At 42.4% G+C, this 20,821-nt stretch overlaps 1 protein-coding gene across 9 annotated transcripts in view; it reads left to right on the top strand.

The window, feature by feature from the left end:
- Positions 1-20,821, top strand: part of LOC108023946 (broad-complex core protein) — a 156,483-nt gene that overhangs the window by 88,718 nt on the left and 46,944 nt on the right. For all 9 annotated transcript variants that reach the window (XM_050884740.1, XM_050884742.1, XM_050884738.1 and 6 more), the window contains one exon: positions 9,150-9,310. In XM_050884740.1, the coding sequence (XP_050740697.1) occupies positions 9,170-9,310 (141 nt within the window). In that variant the 5' untranslated portion in view covers positions 9,150-9,169. The remainder of the gene's footprint in view (positions 1-9,149; positions 9,311-20,821) is intronic.

The raw sequence follows: 20,821 nt of genomic DNA, 5'->3' as shown, positions 1-20,821 counted from the left end.
TGCAGCGACTGACCTTTGCATGCGGCAAAGTCGAATTGCGAATTGAGTTTGACAGCTGCTGGGCGACACGATCCGATTGCGATTGCGATCGCTCTTTGACCTTAATACGCGCCAGCTGCGCGTCAACACCCCCGAAAAAAAAATATGAAAAATCCCCCAAAACACCACCCCCTCGCCGCCTTCCCACAGCAGTTACGCCCCTTCCCCTAGTTCCACTGACAGCACTTGCAACACTGATAAAAACTAAAGGAAAGTAAATTCAAAAGTACATTTTCAAGATTTTTAATTCAAATATATTTGAAAATTTTATATTATATTATATTGATAAAATGAATTTGTAAAATGCCTCAAGTAAATAAGTCTTACATCGCATCTAATAATTTCGATCTTAATTCAAATCTTGTTAAATTAAGTCTTGCTTTTTATATGTTTGTTTTGTATTTTGCACAATATTTTTTTATTTTATTTTAGTGGGAAAATCAAATTTCTTAATTTTCTTTAATCTAAGCCACATTTTTTATCAGTGAGCCCCACTCACACACCCCTCCATTGTCATTTGACACCTAATTTGGTGTGTGGGTCGATTGCGGGGCGGTGCACGCACGATGGAGTCTCTAATAAGCGCTCAATAAATGTGCAACACCCGCTGGCAACAGCAACATGTTGCCGCTGCTGCGTGCGACAACAGCAACAGCCAAAGCAGCAGCAGCAACAACAACAGCAACAGCAGCATGGGTCTCTGGCTCTTTGCCTTTTTGTAATCAACCGGGCAATCTCATTAATAAATTGCACTGCATGCAACATGTTGCCGTTGTTGCTGCAACGGCAGCAACATTAATTGGCTGCTTAGAGAGCTGACAAGCGGCGCGGCCCCCAGGTACAGTGAAAGCTGCCTAATGACAAAACACAAGGGATTAGACCCACAGCAGTCCACTCAACGGGAAAGCATTCAAAATATGGTCTTAGCTTCAGGTTTTGATGGCATTAGTTGAAAGTAATCCATAAGTAACATCATTTTTAAATAATATTTTGAGTTTTTTTAGGTTTGTGTGATAAATATTAGAGTCTAGTTGTATGTGCACAAGTTATAAACCAAACTTGATCTATTTTTTCTTATATAATATGATAATATCCTTATGTAGCTTGTGTCAACTGTACTCTGTTGGTGCTCCTTTTGCTGGGCTATAACAAATTTAAGGTTGCCGATAGGTGGCGCTGCTGCAGGCCATCAACGGCCAACGGGCAACATTAATTGCTTATGCACCCAAGGCAACCGTTGCTGCTGCCGGTGGCCGAGCTTCTTTGATTTCGGGGCTGCTAATTGATTTTTATGCACCGCCAATGCGGCAACAACTGCAGCAACAACAAGGCGGCACATATTTTAAACACAAATTACAAAGCAATAATCATAAATCTTTTTTGCGGCTCAGCAAGCATTTATCAAAAACTCTATGTGTGTGTATGGCAGATGGCGGACAAATGGGCATTGCGTGTGCCATATCAAAGTGCTGCTGTTGCTGCTGCTGTTGCAGGTTGCAAGTTGCAAGTTGCTGTTGTCATCGTTGTTGAAAAGGTTGATAAAATGGAGCACGCGCCCAGTGCAACATGTCAGCAATTATGGGCGATGTTGCTGATTGCTCTTAGGAAAAGGCTGATTTTAAGACATACCCAATGGTAAAATTAATGATATTATCTAATAAAATATGAAAAATAGTTTATAAAATATTATTTTATGAACTTGCTGAATCTGATTTGCCTTAAAAAGTGACTTAACCTGTCCCAATTAAGTCTGTGCAGCCTAAACGGCTTCTGTTCTTCGCCGGAAAAGTGTGTCTGCTTTCCTGGCCACCTGACGGTGGTCTCGGCCCACTCGTGCTGAAAACCCCCCGGAAATTGTTTATGCCACGAGCCGATGTTGCACTTGCTGCAGCACTTTACGCACATTCTGAGCCACATTTGCCGCTTCCTGGCTAAAAAGATCTCGGCCAGGTGTTGCTGCCGTCAACTTTTGACTAAAGTTGATTAGTTTTCGAGGAGAAATTGAGAACATTTCCGCCTGGCACGCAGCAGGCTGCAGATTGCAGCCAGCAGATTGCTGGTTGCAGGTTGCTGGTTGACGGTGACCCGAACGCATCAGCAGTGCCTCTGTGACAGCAGCAACATTCCAATGCCGCACAGCTGCAGCAGCAATACTGAGCCCTAGCTTATTAAACTTTAATGTCTATTGGGTGGTCTTGGCACGTTGTTGCTGCTGCCGTTGCTGTCGCAATGCCTGGCGAATAATTGCAATGGCAACGTGCAACGATTTGCGGCAACGAGGTGAAGGCAGCCGTTGCTGCTGCTGCTGCTGCTGCTGCTGCAGCCGCAAAAAGAAACAAAATGTTTATATGAAAATTGAAAATGATTATTGCGCAACGATGGCAACGGCGGCGAAACAACGGCAGAAAGAACCCGACAAATAGTCAAATTCGACACGCAAAAAGCAGCAGCGGCAGCAACACCAGCGACCGTTTCATCATGGCCTGCACCGCAGCAACAATTGGCTAATAATATAAATTTTGTGGCCAAAGTAACGACAGCAGCAGCGGCAATCGTCTCGTTTCAAGGCTGTTTCTGTTTCTGTTGCTGCCTGCAAAACTGCAAGCTGAAAACTGAAAAACTGCAGAGCACTAAACACTCAACTCTGACTCGGACTTTTGTGAGTGATCTCGTTTTGTGTCTGGGCATCTGATTTAATTGCCTTTCAATTGCCGCTGACCTGCGCCTGCCAGCAATATGTCAGCGGCAGCAGCAGCAGCAGCAGCAACAACAGCAGCGGCACTTGTTGCTGCCGTACCGCGCTGATGTTGCTGCTGTTGCTGCCGTTGTTGCTGCTGCTGCTGCCGTGGCTTATCGTCCCACAAATAACTGCAAATTGTGCAGCAGCAACTGTATTGTTTGTCCCCGCTTATCTCTGGCCAAAAACGAAACAACAGCAACGGCAATGGCCAGTAAATCAGTGGAGCAACAGCAACAGCAACAGCAACTGCAACAGCAACTGCAACTGCATTTGCAATGGCAAAAGGCAACTGGCAACAAACTGCCAGGCAACACGCATGCGCCGCCAAAAGTCATGTTCGTGCCACAAAGGCGACACCTAAGCCATACATATTGTAGGTGGCAGCACTGCAAATGCAACGCTGCAACAGCAACACTGCAGCAGCAGCAGCAGCAGCAACACAAAGCAATCTGTGGTCACACTGCACGAAAATTAACGCGAAAATTATGCTAATGCGGGGCAGAGAGCACGCAATATTTGGCCAAGTCCAAATAATACATCTTTAAAATATTTTCAAGCCTCAGGAGCTCTCCATAGCCATAGCCAAAATCAACATGCAACACAGAACACAGAACAGAAATGTATGTGTGTGTAACACACTTTTTATTTATTTATACTATGATTTTGTTGTTTACTCACACTTTTTAATATAATTTTTTTTATAAAAATCAATGATCATTTCAAGTGCATAGCATTTACTTGTCGGAACTTACTCAGTATTTTCTTACAGTGCAACAACGCTCTGCAACACACTCCTTAAGCCTAATCATTTTTCGGTAATAATTTTGCATATATTTCTTTCATTTTTTAGCGGCTGCTTTTTGTTGTTTTTATTCTTTACGCAACTCGAGGCAGCAATCCCTTTTTTTGTTGTCCGTCGTGGGTGTGTGCGCCTTTTTTTTTTGTTTTTAAGGGGTGTGGGCGTGGGTCAGCACTTAAAGTGGGAGCTGCAGAGAGCAGCTGGCCAAAAGCGTTTGCCACTTTGAACTTGCCAAGGCAACAATAGAAAGCTGTGCTGGCAGGAAACTGCAGCTGGAGAGGCGGGGGGAGGTGCGGGAAAGGCGGCTGAGATCCGCTTTAAACGCTTTGGAAATTTATGCGCTAAGGCCCAGAGCGAAATCCTTTCACCAGTGAGCAGACAACGATTAATAAATCAATAAAAAGCATTTATAATCATAGTTGTTGCTCGCGTTATTGCAGCAGTTGCTGCTGCTGCTGCTGCTGCTGCTGCGGCTGCAACTTCCGCACAGTGACAAGCGGCAATTTGAGGGGGCAACACCTTGGCAACAATGTTGATGGTCGGCCGGCGGAACAATTAAGATGCCATTGAGGAGCAGAGATGCCCATCTGGAATGGCAGGGAAAATCGCAGCACGGCAGCAACATGTTGCGCAACTTATCAAAATAATCATCATTCACATCGACAGCGGCAACAGCACAAGAGCAACAGCAACATGAGCTGCGCAGGCAGCATTATGATAATCGCAAACGGTGTCGGCGAATTTCAAACAACGCGAACAACAGCAAAATTGCAACTGTTTTGCAGCTCAAACACCCCTACACTGAAGAAAAAACAGCTACAGCATCAAACTAAAAATGTGGTTTATTTTTGAAAGGGTCTTAAGTTCATGATTAAGCATAACAATATCCCTTACTTTAAAATTTTTTACCGAAATTATTAAATCAGCTTTCCAATTGTTAAAAAAATCAAAACATGTAGGAGCGCACGGGTTCACGTCTTTTGAACTTTTGAATTTTTAATTTGACATTTATTAACTAATATTTTTGATACTGAAATTTTTTATATACTTTAATAAACGTAAAGACAATTATTAAAATATAGCTGCACTAAAAAATAAATAACTTAAAGTCGAAAATTTTTTTTTGATTTTTTTTTCACTTTTTATATAAATTTTGTTAATTTTTTTTTACAATAGATCTTTGTTTTAAAGACTAAAAAGGGGTAGGTATACATCGCTTTAGCATACAAAAAGTGTTCAATCACAAAGAACAGCACATTTTTTTCGGTGCACAGTGACTGTCAGCCCGCGCCCCCCTCGGCCTCCCCCTCATATCGCAATTAATAATCGAGTAGAGAGAAAAACGAGGCGCGGCATAGCTGAGACTCAACCGCAGCTCAGCTGAAACTCAACTGGAACTCAGCCGAACTGCATCGTGCGCCCTTCTTTTTGATTTAAAATGTGCCGCCATCGCACGTAGGCGTACTCACACGCAGTTCACCTAGCCCGCGAAAACAAGTGGCCGGGCGGGGACTCTGCCTTCATCAGTCAAGTGTGTTGTCTGCTGGCCTGGACCACAAAAGGTTGCAGCTGTGGGCCACAAGAACTGCCGCGGCACTGCCACTCCAAGGATGCAGCAGGCAACGGCAACTGGCAACTGGCAACTGGCAACAGCCACAGCAACCGGCAACTGGCAACTGGCAACTAGCAACATTCAACGGTAACTGCAACATCAAGCATTTGTGGGCTGATGGCGTGTGCGTGGGCTTCTGGAGCTGGACTCTCGCCTGGGTGGATCCAGTGGATGTGGCTGTGGATGTGGATGTGCATCCAGGGGATGGGGTGGATCGGTGGGATCATCATTGATCATTGTCTGATCTGGTGACCAGTGACCAGACTTTGACTTTGATTGCCATCTGGAATTGGGCTAGGAGTCGCAGCCATAAAAGAAAGCAGATGGACTGCTTTGAACGGGGAAACTATTCAGATATTTGCGTAGGAAGTTTTTTTTATGAATAACATTAGTATTATATCTTGAGCTTATCATTGCCACAAATAACTGTATCAGTCAATAGTTCAGAATAATATTTATATCTGAGGTAGCGTCAAAAATTCTGACTTTAGGAATATAGAAAGTCATATAGCAAATGTTTATAAATGCACATAAAATTGAAATGTCTTAAAATATATATAATATATTTTTAAATATTTTTAAATTTTACATTTATTATATTTTAAGACACAATTCCCCCTTTTTCCTCGCCTTTAATGTTTATATTCCAATAAATTCTCCCTGCTTATCTGCTGAATTTGTAATACCCCTCGACATTAGCTAACAACTCACACTCTGCGCAGCCAGCCCGCCCCGCCCACTTGAAAAAGCACTCGGCAATTAAGTTTATAAATAAATAAATCAAATGCAAATTTCTCCAGTGGCTGGGGAGCAGAAGAATGAACGCATTCGTGGCAAAAAAGAAGTAATAAAGGCAGGAAAAAGCAAACATGAAAGGCAAAACGGCGGCCTTCTTGTGGGTGTGACATTGGGGGGTGGCCGAGGGGGTGGGCCAGGCGCCTCAGGTGAGCGGCCAAGCATGAGGTGGGGGGAGGGGGGAGGTGAAAGGGGGCCAGAGGGGAGGAGCGGCCAAGAATCGTTGGCGGCTCGTCAGGGAGCCTTAATTAGAAAATTGCTAATAACTCATGCACACGAACAAATTTCAATATTAATGAGTTTTAGGCCAGCGACGGCAGCAACATCGGGCGTTGCAGTAGCAGCAGCAGCAGCAGCAGCAACAACAGCAGCAACATCAGCGGGCACAGCAGCAACAGCAGCAACATATGCTGACTGAGTTTAGGAACCTGCATCGGCGGGGGTCTTTAATTGAAAATAACCAACTAGGAACTGAGAACTTCGAGCTGAGAACCCAAAGAGCATCTTGACCAGAAACTGTGCGCTGTGGGAGATCAGTTGGCCGAGAGGCCCCTTTGCTGGCTGGCTGCCTGTCTTACGCTGCTCATTAACTTGGCTGAAAACTCTATAGGAAGCCGCGGCGGCCCATCATCGTTTGACTGATTTAGTTGTCAGTAATGGTCGAGCCTCCATGTCCCCACCTTCCCCACCTGGCACCCACCCATTTTGGCCGTCTTTTCCCCAAAGCCCCACTCATAATTAGCATGCAAGCGGCATAAATCGCAGCAGCAACAACAATTAACAGACCCAAATTGCATGCAACACAGCAGATTTTTTCTTTATTCTCTGCTATTTTTTAGCGGCTTTCTCTGGGGCTCGGCTGCCTTTTTTCTTGTCTATATTTCTGCTACTTAGCATGCATTGCAGGCAGTCATTGACGTCTGCAACAGAACACGTAGGCAAAGCAGCGACAACGGCAACAGCAGCAACAACTGTCAATTATATTAGTTGTTGTTACTACACACAGCGCTAATTCAAAAATCATGCGTGGGCAGCAGCAGCAGCAACACGCCAGCAGCAGCAGCAGCAGCAACATTGCCGCACAGCAGCAACATGGCCACTGGCAACTTCTCTTAATTAAGTGTCGACCTGCCGTTGCATGCAAATGGAAAAAGGCTAAAAAAGAAACCAGAAGTTTTCCCTCTGTTGCCGCTGATGTTGCTGCTGTGCTGCTGCTGCTGCTGCTGCTGCCGATGTGTCGACCTTTAGCCATTGCGTGTTGCCTGCCACTTGGGCCATAATTTCCAGGCCAACATTTTGGCTTTTCCTCACTGTGTGTGAGTGTGCGATCTTTAACTGAATGGGAAATACTGTGAAAAGGTTAAGGAAACACAAAAAGTTTTCCAAAAGCAAAAGCACACTTGCAATAAGCAGTTGAAAAATATGGAAATGCAAGAGTGGCCTGCCTTTAAATATCAGAATATGTTTTACAAGCTTCGGTAGAATAATTAAAATTAAAGAAAGCATTTAAATAATATTCAACCTACGAAAAGTTCAGTTTTTACCACTGGTTAAGCTATAGAAATATTTTTTTATTTATTTTTTATAAAATAAAATAATTAAATGTTTACCACACATCTTCGAAAAGCAAGAAATAAATTGATTTTAAAAATATACAAGATGTAAAGCATAATGGTAATAACAGATTATTTACTTTTAGCAAAAGAAGAGCTTACAGAACCGCTTCAGAAAAGAAGACTTCTAAAAAAACCCATATGAACTGTATAGATTAGAGGAAATTGCATCTTTTTCAGCTATAGAAACAGCTCTATTATTTTTTAGAAAACGAAATAATCGAGTGCTAACCATTTTAATGGCAAATTTATGTTTCCAATGGCTTTTTTCAGTGCCAAGTGTTTTGTGTGCCCCACTGAAGGTTCGCACGAATTTTCCAGCCCAGAGGAAAGGCGGGGAAAAGAGCGAGGGGGACAGGGAAATAACAAAATGCATGCGTAATTTACGCTTTACGATCGCAATGGCCTCAGATACTCAGATACAGATTCTAACTCCTCTATAATATCGTTATCGAGCTGCGAGATCGCCTCGAGGGGCTCCGCTGGCAGGGGCTCACGGGGCGAAAGGGGGTTGCTTTTCCAGGGGCGCTGGGACCGAGATCCGTGGCATGCTGTGTGCCCGGTGCGTAGTGCAATAAATCAAAGTTTTATTTGTTGAAATAAATTCAGAGTTTATTGCTTCGTTATTATTTCGCTTTTTTTCCCCATTTTGGCCCGCTGCAACTGAGATTTCCAACACCAACAGCGACAGTTAGCCATCAAAACAGCGTTGTTTGGCCGGAAATGTTTGCTGTTACCATTGGGGCTTGGTGTTCGCTGGCGAGTTCTTTCTTTCTGATTTTTTTGCCCCCTTCCTTTTCGGGGTGGGGGCCCTGCCTAATTTCAGATCGTTTCGTTGATTGCCCGGGCCCAGGCGGCGGCCCGATTAATTATTTAGCCATCAAATTAATGCAAACTGATGGCGCGATCTGCGAGGAGACAGTTAAAGCCGGCTCAGAAACTTAACTGCCAATCAAAGTAAAAGGTTGAAAGTGTCTGAGAATATGGAAAGCGGTGTCCGGTGCTCCATAACCACTCCATTCCATAGCATGTTGATGGAATACTGGAGGCAGGAGAGTAAAATTCGGCCAGGAACTGGGTATTTTTGTGGCCCAAGCAGGCAGTGTAAAAAGCAAACTTGGATGAAACTGCCTAGTCAGCGTTTTGCCATGGAAATAACGCCGCGACACGCCTAGTCACGCCCTCGATTGCCTCGTACCCCCGCAGATAACCCCCTGAAAACAGCCGTTTTTTTTTTTTGTCGATTTTGCTGGGTGGCAGTGACATCTGTGAACCCTGGGCAAGATTTCGCAATTTGTTTGGCATTTGTGCCAGCGCAGCGGCATTAATTGCATCTAAAGATACCGATACAAAGATACACCTATCTGAGTGCATGTATCTGCGGTCGATTACGCAATTTCAATTAGTGCCAGCCGCACACGAAATCAAGAAATTATTATTCTTGAGAGTCGATTCACTTGCTCTCGAGTAAAATACCTTTTGCCCACCTGCCCAACGCAACCGATTACTAATTACACACCTTGCACACTCTGTTCTTTTCCGTTCTTGCAGCAGCGTAAGCTGTCACCGACATGGGCAGTGAGCACTACTGCTTGAGGTGGAACAATTACCAATCCAACCTGTTAGGGGTGTTTAGTCAATTACTACAAGACGGGAGCCTGGTGGACGTCACACTAGTTTGTTCAGAGGGCACATCCATCAGAGCCCATAAGGTGAGTACGAGTTCAAAGCTCTTTAAGTATGCATAAGTAATAATAACTACAACATAAGAGCCCTTCAAAGCCCAAGTTACCTACGAGAACTTGGTATATATATATTATTTTTAAGAAATTGTACTATGATAACTGCATGTTTGAGTCGTAAAATGCAAGGTAGTAATATTGTTGCTCAGCTAAAGACCTGACTTTATTGGCAAAGGTGTTCAACAAACTGGAATTGAAAACGGTGGTAAAAGTGATAAAACTAGATCTTGCTTTGAATTAAAATAAGGTTAAACGAGTATACCAAGAAAAAGGGAACTTTAAACAATATTTTATGATATGATAAATTGGTTTGTTTGGTAGCCTAAATAATATATATAAATAATTTTGTTTTAATAAGAAGTGCTCTTTTTTATATATTTGTTATATTTATATGCAATATTGTATGTTTTCCGGAAGTTTAAATTAGAAAGATAAAACAATTCATTTTTACTTTAAGAAATCAAGTCCTTATTTTTTATTTTTTTAATAAATATTTTCTGGTTCTCCTTATTGATATATATGTATATATGAGGTGACAGGCTTATTGGCAAATGATATTCACAACCTTTTCCGCCGCTCACTCGCAGAAAATTCCATAGAGGCCTGGGAAAACTGCGAATGGGCAAAGTGTAACTGTAAAACGCGGAAGTTGGCCATCAAGGTCGCCGCTGCAGCGGCTGCTATGGTTGCTCCTCCGCCCCGCGGGTTTTCTTTTTTTATGTGTTTTTTCCTTGAAATGCCAGGCGCATAAATTAACGCAGCAACAGCAACAAGATCAAATGCAATTTACACATTTGTCAGTAAATTGTCAACTTAACGCGAGCCACAGCAGCGACGCCGGCAGCGAATGTTGCTGCTGCAACGGCAACAGCACAGCAGCAACAGCAACAGCGGCAACAAGCAATTGCCATTGCTGCTGGCCCGGCAACATGTTGACAAGGTCAGCGTCTAATGGAAATTGACGGCGGTGCAACCGCAGTCATCTATCTCTTCCTCTTCCTCTCGCCAAGTGTGAGTGCATAAATCATGCGTTGCCCAGACGACAACAGCAGCAACAGCAACAGCAACAGCAACAGCAACAGCAACAACCACAGCAGCAGCAACACCAGCAACAACAACAACTTCGTGCTCACGTCTGTCAATTGAAATTCCTGTTAAATTAAGCGGAAAATATTTAACTGCGTTAACTGTGGCCCATGCAGCCAGTGTTTTCCTACCAACAAAACTAGACTTGCGGCCGAAGGAAGAGCGGGAGGGGGAGGGGGAGGGGGAAAAGTCGAGGAGGCAGTTGATAAAGTTATTTTTGAATCTGGCCAGGGAAACTGGTAAATTGTTCAATTATAAATGTGCATCTCAGACACTCGGAAAACATTTTCATTAGCCAAAGGAGGGTGAGGGGGCCGGGGGGCTTAAGCGATGATCAGAATGAAAATGAGAATGGGCATGGAAAATTATCCCAAGAGAGGAGGGCCCTGAAAACTGGAAATGCTCCAGGAAAAAACTAGTCCAACAAATACTAATTGACACTTTAGTTAATGGCAGTCAATTTAAAAATTACTGAAAAAATACCACAAAATAATGGGAGTAATTGAAAGGCTACTGAAAAAATACCAGAAAATAATGGGATAGAGATAGATGCTCATTACTACATAAGAAATTCCTTTTCAAAACTAGTCAGTAAAAGTAAAAATTGAAGTTTTGTGCTCTTTGAAGAAGAAAAACTAGTTGGCTCATTTTAAATAATAATGAAAATACTAGGAGTAATTGAAAGCGTACTGAAAAAATACCAGAAGATAATGGTATAGGGATAGATGGTCATTGCTAAGGCGTGTTATAACATATGAAATTCCTTTTCAAAACTAATCAATAAAAGCAAAACTTTTTGAAGAAGAAAACCTAATTGGCTCTCGAGGCAAAAAAAAGTAATGAAAAATACAAAAAATAAAGTAATGAGGAGAATGATATTTACTTCGACATATAAGAAATCCCTTTGAAAAGCAACCAATATGGGCAACAAAGGAATCTCCTCACACAGCAGATCAATCTTAATTAGTTTCTGTGCTTTTCGATGCCTAAACGAAGGCCATTCAATTGGCAAAATTCCCAAAAAATAGTAAAGCAGAGCTACTCGATTAACTCATTTCCAGTTCGATGCAAAGGACATTCCTCTGTTTACTGGCAAATCAACTTCATTAGGCATGGATGGCAGAAGAATGAAGAAATGGCAAGCAAACAAACAAACAAACTGATGAGTCCATTTCCTTTTTAGACACTCGCACCGAGAACGAGTGGCAAAAAAAGCAGGGCTGGGAAAACAGAAAGAATTGGAAAATCAAGTAGTCAGGGCGGACACATGTCCTCGGATGCCTGGGCAAACTAATTAGCAAATGCACACACAGGGCGGAGAAACAACTGTCGGCGTTTTAGACGGACGGATCGACTAAGGAGGCTGCGAAGGATTGTGCATCCCAAGGATGCCAGGACCCAGAGAGCCGAACTGTCAATTACTTTTGCACATACCCCCGTGTGCATGTGGATACGTATGTGCCTGTGCCGAAGCGAGTCCGCAGGCGCCTTGGCAAGCGGGTCCCCGAAGCAAGGACACCCAAAGGATGCGGGGACGAACAACAAAAAATTGTTAAATTGATTAAAAAGCAAAGTGTCGATGAACGAGGCAATGATGACAGCAGGCACTCAGCCACTCGGTCGGCGAGGAGTCGGGATCAGTGGCCAGGACAGCCGGGACGGCCAGGACATGCGGCCAGGACATGCCAGCCAGGCCAAAGTCAATTCAATGGAAGGCAGGCCGGCAGGGGCGACGCAAAAGGCATAAAAAAGGTGCGGAGCCAGTGGCGTCGGCTGGGTGCTCCTGCATCCTGGCCGTGCGTCCTGAAATGGAGCCAAGCCAAATATGCGCTCATGTGCGTGGGGAGTGCAGCTCTGCGAGGGGCGCTCACAAAGTTGGGACGGCTTCTAAATTTGGTAACAAACAACATTTTTTGCTGTTTCTTAAGCGTATCTTGGCCAAAACAAGGCGTACAGCTAAAAGACCGACTGTTTTGAGCAGCTGGCTACCTCTGCTAACGATCCCCATCACTTTGGGAACAATTTATTTTTGACCATATTTCGCATTTTTTGTAGGTAGGTGCATTACGATTTTTTGAAAAAATTTTTCAAAATTAAAAAAAATTTAGATTTGAATTGCAATAGATTCGAAATTAAACAACGAGTTCCTCATTCTGACTTTTATTTGTTTTACAGCAGCCAAAAAACAAATTTTTTGTGACTCAAAATGGTAGCCAGATTTTGGCCAAAAATATTTTTCTTTGCGGTTTTTCGATCATAGCTTGGCCAAATCAAGGCGTACGGCCAAAAGACCGACTGTTCTGAGCAACTTGCTAAATATGCTAACAATGCCTCTCAGAGAAATACGTTTCCTTGCCAGAAACTCCTCGGCCTGCCCTCGCCCCGTCGATTCCTGGGCATCGTGTGGAAGTGATTTTTTTACCCACCATTTGCAGTTGTAGTTTGCCTTTTTCCCCGGCTCCTGTGCTGGTGCCACAGGCCTTTGTCCTGCTGGGGTGTGGAAGCGAGACGAGGAGCGGGAGCGAGCGAGAGGGGCACAGACGGATAGACGGGCGTCGGCACTTTAACTCAATTTGAGGCATTTAACGTATGCTCGGTTGATATTTGATGCGATTTGAGAATCGTTCGCAGCTGCCTCACATCCACTGGTTGGTTTTTGCCCGTTTAGAGGGATTTGCCTGCTTTTTTCGCCTTCTTTTTCGATTCTTTTTGCATTTTGGCCGACAACGAGAAGCAGCCGAAAGGCAAACAAAGTGTAACAAATGTCGTTGCGGACAGGTCAAGAGGGGGCGGAAGTGTGGGCGGGGCCGGGCCGTTGGCAAATGACTTTCAATGACTTTTCCCTAGCAGGCAAATTTCTGTTCAAATATTTGATACACCCCACGATTTTTGTTTCCCTTTTTGGCTCTCTCGAGAAGAAGTTCGTTTTTTACCCAGCAAAACTCGGATGTGTGTGTGTGTGTCTGTTGTCTTAAGCTGATTTGTTGGTCAGCTAAGAGTCTGATTGACTTGCCCCCCGCTCGCTGCGTCCATGTCTTTGGTAAATTTGCATGGACATGGCTTCGATTGGGTATAACAGGGTGTTAAACAACATGCCAGACATGCCAGAAATATGCAAAGGCAAAACACTTAACAACGGGCACCGACAACAACACATTTTTGACAATGCAACGAGGCAGCAGCAGCAACTGCAACGGCAACAACAGCAACAGCAACTGCTGCAACAGCAACAGCAACATGACGTGACCGCCTCTATTGACAGCTGCAACAACTTGCAACACATGTTGCAGGCCGGCAACAACACTCTATATGCAGCGCCAATTTGTTGGCCCGGCCGTAAACATTAAGGTGTCAATAAATTTGATATTTACTCAATTCAAATTTCATTTAAACAGAATAACAAACCAGAGCAGAAATGCCTTTATATTTCATTTAGCAAACCATTAAAGTGCCTAATTTATGTGCGATACGCAAAGCAATGCAACACAATTGAAACTCTAAATCAAATTTACCTCTTAAATTATAATTGAACAATTATATGGGGTTTTAACTCAAAAAAAACTATTCCAAAAATGCCAAAAATGTATCTATGCTTAAAAAAAGGTAGCTTAAGAAAATGCCCAAGGAATGTAAATGCAAATTTTTCGCAAAAGCCACGCCCAAGCCGGGGCAAAAAAATCTAACAATGGTAAACAGCCCCCCAGAAACAAATTTGTGATAAATTGTTTTGCATAATTTTGTAACAAGAGATTATTAATAAAACAGAACCGCATACAAGCAGCGGCTGCCGTTGCCCCACACACAAAGTGCCCACTAATTGCGATTTTATGTTAACAACGCGAATCGAACAAATCGCGGAAAACCGAGAGCCAAAAATTCAAAAATCCAAAAATCCGAAAAGCCGAACCAGCGTATTTATCTTTCATCGCTCATAATGTGGAGCAGGAAGGCGTGGGCTGGGTTTTTCCCCTTTTTTCACTGGGGGTGGGTGGGGCAAGTGCAATTATCATTTCAATTTTCCACTCCAGCCCCCGCTGCACATGCCCCGAGAACGCTCCAACTGCGGTTTTCTCTTGGCCAACGCCGCGTATGCGTAATGTGTCGAACACCGCGTGGCCATTGCGCATACGCCGCGTGGTCACGTACGAGCCTCGAATGCGCTAATCCATCGAGACAGGCCAAACTACAATATAATTTGATAATTAACCACATAAAATGTGTAATAACTGCGAATGTGAATGCTGTCAGGTGGTGAATGGGCCAAAAAAGTCAGTATATGCGCACATGAATCGAATGGCAAAATGTCAAATATAATAGCCAAGGCGCTGTAATCGGAGATATACGATTGGGAAGTGGGAATTTCAGTTGAGACCCAGACAATGGGTAGGGCTGTATTCCTTCCAAATATGGTAAAAAGTAGCTCAACTTTGTTGTACAAGAATTTAATCCAATACACCATTTATTGTTCTGATAAAAATATACGAATCAGGAGCACAGCCCCCTAAAAATATTAAAAAAAACCATTTAACTTGTTGAATAGTTTTGAATATTTTAATAAAAATATTAGAACCAAAGGCCCAGCCCCCTGAAAATATTGAAGAAAACACAGGATCAGCGCACACCCATCCAATCCGGCAGATAGAGCAATTGCCTTAGAACACGATTCGCATTACGTATGCCACAATTATCAATTAGCAATCAATTGATTATATTACGAACACACACAAAAGCAGATACTAAGACAATGGTTTACCGGCAGCAGCAGCAACAGCAACAAAAATTGCATAGAAGCAGCAGCAGCAGCAAGTACAACTCGTATTTTTCGCTGCCAACGGCAATATTTATTATTTCTCCCTCTCTTTTTTTGGCCTGGGAAAAATACAGCAACACGGGCAAAACTGTTAATTTAAATTGGAAAATTATACAAAAATATTCAAAACGCTTGTTGTTGCCAGCGAGATTTTACATTCGAATCTGCCTGTTAATCTGAGCCGCTCTCAAACGTCACGTTTTCACGCGGCCAACTATGCAACAACACGGCAGCAGCATCTACAAGTTGCTCTCAGGCAGCTGCTGATGTTGCTGCTGTTGCAGTTGTTGCAGTTGCTGTTGCTGCTGTTGCTGTTGCTGCTGTCGCTGCCTCAGTCAACGTCAGTGCAATCAACAAAAGCAATTCACGCATTCAATTAAATGCCTTCAAATGTGACTTGCCGACATTTCTTTATGTTGCTCGCGTTGCTGTTGCTGTTGTTGCTGCTGCCGCCGAGGCATGCATTAAAATCGTATAAAATTGTCATGTTAATAACCAATAATTGTTAATTTACAACTCACACACGGACACGGATAAATACACGCTGCGATGCCAGCCGAAAAGAGAAAAAATCGCTTCGAATCGAAGTCGTAATACACTGGCAACCGTTGAATTCAATTTAAATAACACGTTAAGATGATAACTTTGTAATTTTTATGGCAAATTAATTAAGCAATATATTTACCACTATGACGTTTGGAATTAATCAATTTTTTTATAATTTAGGGTTAGGGTATATAAAAAGTGTGACCAGCCTCGCATGTGCATGCGTTGTGTGCCTGCATTCGGTTTCGTTTGCCGACTTATTTGCTTTTTGCCTCGTTTTGGCATTTTCAGCATGTCCATTAACATTTTTGCCACATTTTCGGCTTCATTTATTTCTTTTTTCCCCTGCCTAAGTATGCGATTGTTGGCCAAAAGTATTTGAAATATGCTGACAGGACAGCGAATGAAAAGTTCAAACATATTACATGCTACAGTTTCATCCAGCTTACTTTAAATTAAATTTCTTGTTGCCCCGTCAGATTTACTTTACGTTAATGTTAACGCAATTTCACTGCACTTGTTGTTGCATGTTTAAATGCCAAAAAAAAGGGGGAAAAACAATGCACAGGCAGAGACAGCGGGGCAATTCAAATAAAACGTGCAAAAAAAGAGTAAAATAAAATTTTTTATAATTAAAATTAACAACTTTTCTTGTCACGACTGGCGACGGCGTCGACGACGACGACTTGTTGCTGCTGCCCGCTATAATTATGCGCATTTTCAACAGATTTATATCTGGCTATTCGCCTCTCTATCCCTCCCCCAAATGGCGCAGATGCCCGTCCCTCTCACTCAAGTCGAGCTGGAAACGCATACGGCAATAAAAGCAACAAAAAAGAAGGAAAAAGATAGCGTATCTCATTAGAATTGCCAGCTGTGTATGGGCTTTATAGATAGATATAGAAGCCCAACTCTGTATAGTATATAATTAGTAATTGTTGCACAAGCCGCCTGCCAAAGGCGCCCCTTGCCGCCCCCCTAGAGACCATTATTCCAGCGCTCGCACTGCAAGAGGGACAGAGAGGGGCGACTGAAACGCAGGCCAGGCTAAATTAAAACCCAGTTTGAAGGTCAGCGGCGACACGAGCTGCGTGGCCCGGCAACAACAGCAGCACAGCGGCAGCAGCAACACCAACAGCAGCAACACCAGCGAACAGCAGCAATATCAGGCAGTAAAACTATGCACAAATGCCTCGGCTCAAAGGTCTCACGTCAGCAACAGGAACTGAATCTCAAGCTCGAACTGAATCTCAAACTCAAACTGAAACTGAAAATAATCGCGTTGCGCATGCGTTGGCGCTGCCATTCGCATTCTCCATCCCTCAGCTGGATTTCTGGCTTATTGAATTCTCTTTTTTCGGATTTTTGGGTGTTGGTGTTGCATAAAATAAGATTAATCACTGCCAAGCGAGCAAAAAAAGTGTGTCCTATTAATCAGCGAGTCTGTGGGTAACTCAGGCTAATTCCAAATCCAGCAGATGGGGAAAAAAGTTTAAAAAGAAGGGTAGAAAAATATGGCTATGAAAAGGGGATCTTAGTGATAGAAATGATATAATATGGTCATTATAATAAGCATTCATTGAACAGCAATTTAATAAGCTATTGTTTGTATGGATTTAAAAAACCTACAAACAATTTATAATCCCAAGATCATCATCTTTATCGATGGCCTTCAAAACCTATATAAATCTTAAACTAAAGAATTTGTAATATATTTTTATATGATCCCAAGAATATTATTATTATCTTTAACAATAGACTTCAAAGCTAAAGAATTTAAAATTTTGTTTGTATATTATACCAATATCAACATCCTTATCACCCGACTTAAAAACTTGAAGAAATCTTAAACTTACGATTTTACAATTAATAAATAATAATAAATTAAATAATAATACACATGTATATAATAATATATTACTTGAAACTAATAAACTTAATGAAATTCCCTTTCCAAAACTTAAATGTAAATAAATTTAAAAAAAAGGTCAATATATTACATTACCCGTCTCTTTCTCCAATAGCCCACCTCTCTCTTTCTGTGGCATGCCACAAGGAACTCGCTGATCGAATCGTATTTGATGCTGCTGCTGCTCTTGTTGTTGCAACTGCAGTTGCAATTGTTGCCGCTGTCCGCTGGTCGTGTTGCTGCCGTGCCCACAACGGCGTCAATTAAATTATGTTGCCGGCAACATTTTACAATTTGCAACAAATTGTTAACAGCAACAACGGAACGGCACAAATCAATATTGCCTTTATGCGAGTGTGCGGCATCGATTCTTTGATTTGATTGCGCAGGCAGGGGACTTAGTTTCGTCTTGGGGCAACAATGCGTGGCCAGTTTCTATACTATACATGTATATATATATATATATATATATATATATATTTGGGTATATAGGTAGGTATATCCTGCATGCCGCTTTTGTTGCTTAGCGTGGGATAATCCTGCGGCCAGCGGATGGCCTTCGAAATCGCTCTTCATCACCTCTAAGCAGACCAAAGCAAAATTCATTTTCGGCAGGTCAAGTGCACTGTCCCTCGATGTTTATAGGGAATATACTCTTCATGGGAGTCTTTGGGGCACAACTATATCTTAGAAGGCAGGTAACCCTTTGATAGTAAGCCACATCATATTATTTAAAAAAGTAACAATATTAAATTATATTAGATACCATATGATCGTTTAATGCCGAAGAAAACGTTATGGTTAGGAGTAGTTCTTTTATATTAATAAAAAAATATAATTTTACTTTTCATGATAAGATCTTTACAAGAAAAATATCTTAGATCACATATGATCGTTTAATATCGAAGAAAAACCTTAGGATATGAATTTTTTTTTTCATAACATTACAAAATACTTCAATGATATCGAAAAAAACGTTATGATAAGAATAGGTTCTTTTATAATAATAACACTATATATATATATAGTACTAACTATTTTAATAGTTCTTGTTGCTTAGTAATTTCTACTTCATGGTAGTATTAAACAAATAAATATTGAACAATATCTTATAGCACATACAATAGTTTAATATCGAACCAATCGCTATAATATAATTTTAACTTTTAAAATATTACAAAACCCATTTAGTAAGCAACAATACCATGTTTACTTTCATAGTACCTACAAAATATATATTTTAAGAACCCTTATAACTAGAATGTTTCCAAGTTCTAAAGGGTATTTCAAACGAGGCTGTGCCGTTTCTCACCGGTCCTACCCGCTTCTCGGGGTCCGTGCTTTGTCCTTCCCTTCTTGTGGTCGTCTTGGAGGCTTCCGGCCCCGAAAGACCTCAGACTCAGGTGACCACAAAGGCTGACCAGCGGCGAGGTTTTCGTCTCACGCAATTGTTGGGCAATGACAAAGGACAAGGGACTCCCACCTGAGAGCGCGGGGATCTCAAGAACCTGCCAGACGGACCTTCCGGCACGGCGTCAGCTTTTGTGCGTGCGCAGGCTCTGGCTGCCTGGAATGCGCTCGGAAAAAATTCAATAAAATAAAATAAAATGCGAGTTATATACAAGTTCCATATACTGACCATTGGGCGGATATTATTTAGACGCTATTGTGTGGCGCCGTCCGTCGTTTGCGGCTACCTGTCTACCTGCAATTAGCTCGGCCCCAGCTGCGCTCCAAAGAACAATTATCCAAATCCAATTGGGTATTTTTTCTGAAATTCAACCGAACAGCAGAGGTGATTAGGCCTAGTCAAATGTATCTCACAAATGCGAGCTAAGCAAGCAGATATTTCTGCAGCTATTGCTTTGACCTTATCTGTGTGTGTGAGCAGCCATAAATTAATTACGAACTGTGTTAACAATGCAATCCGAACCGTAAGAGGAGAAAAGGCCGCATAAATCTTTCAGAATGCGCATAAATTTGCATCGGCGACCTTGGAGCCGAGTGGCTACGTAATGTCCCCTTCACCACCCCCTCGGCCCACTAAACCACACACACACACTCGAACTTGCTTATCATCAGATAACGGTACCCGTTGATAAAAGCTCACACACTGACACACAACCTCAGTGCGTAAGGCATTTTAAAACACTGGAAATTATACAGTGGAAACGAAGCTTTTGATACCCTGTATAAGCAATTATTGTGGTTTAATGTTGCTACTTATGTAATTTTAAATTGGCGCCCAACGAGGGATTTCTGAATTTTGGTTAATACCTATGAAAAATATATGTTCTTGTGTTGTACTGTTAAAAAAAACACTTATTAAGTAATTGGTTGTAATACATTTTAATTTTTTTTAATGTCTAAATTATAGTCATTGTCACTTAACATTTTTTTTAGAATGGCGCCCAAAGATAGATAAATAGATAGATAGATTTCTGATTTTTATTGCTTTATATTTTGTATTACTATTTAAGTTTTTGCGACTTTTTTACATGTTCTCTAGCCTTTGGATACCTTTAGATTTCCCCAAACCCATTATTGATTTAAGCAGTCGAAAGCAGTTAAAATTGAGCATGCCCACCTTTTTTCGGAGCGCAGTGTAAACGTTTCCCGCCCAAGTTCAAGTTCAATGTCATTCGGTTTGTGTGCGGGTGAGTGTGTGAGTGCGCGTGTGTTTGTATGTACGTATGATAAACGCCAAAACCCGTTCAATCAGAGCCCCAGCGCACACACACGCACGCACCGACGCACACTCACGCAGATTTTCCTCGAGTGTGTGCGTTTTGTGCGTTCGTTCATCGCTCGCTTCGTTTTATTTCGTCTCGTTTCGCGTGACTTTGTTGCTGCTGCTGCTGCCTTTGTAGTGGTTCTCTTGTACGGCAACAAGTGGGCTGAGTTGCCAACGGCCTTCCCCAGCCCCTGCGCCCTGCTCCACGTCACGCCTTATCAACTGGTTTCGTGACGTCATCGTCGTGTGCGTGGCCTTACGCACGTTTTACGCACATTTGTTTTCCATTCGCTTCTGGGGGCGCGTCTCATTGAACTTGAAAGGCAGAGAGCAAAGCAAAAGCACAAATAACGGCACCGAGAAAACAGCTGACTTGTGTGCGTAAGGCGTGGAGAA

The sequence above is a fragment of the Drosophila biarmipes genome, chromosome X (genome assembly GCF_025231255.1).
Source record: "Drosophila biarmipes strain raj3 chromosome X, RU_DBia_V1.1, whole genome shotgun sequence".
NCBI lineage: Eukaryota > Metazoa > Arthropoda > Insecta > Diptera > Drosophilidae > Drosophila > Drosophila biarmipes.
This window is presented reverse-complemented; position numbering and strand designations above follow the sequence as displayed.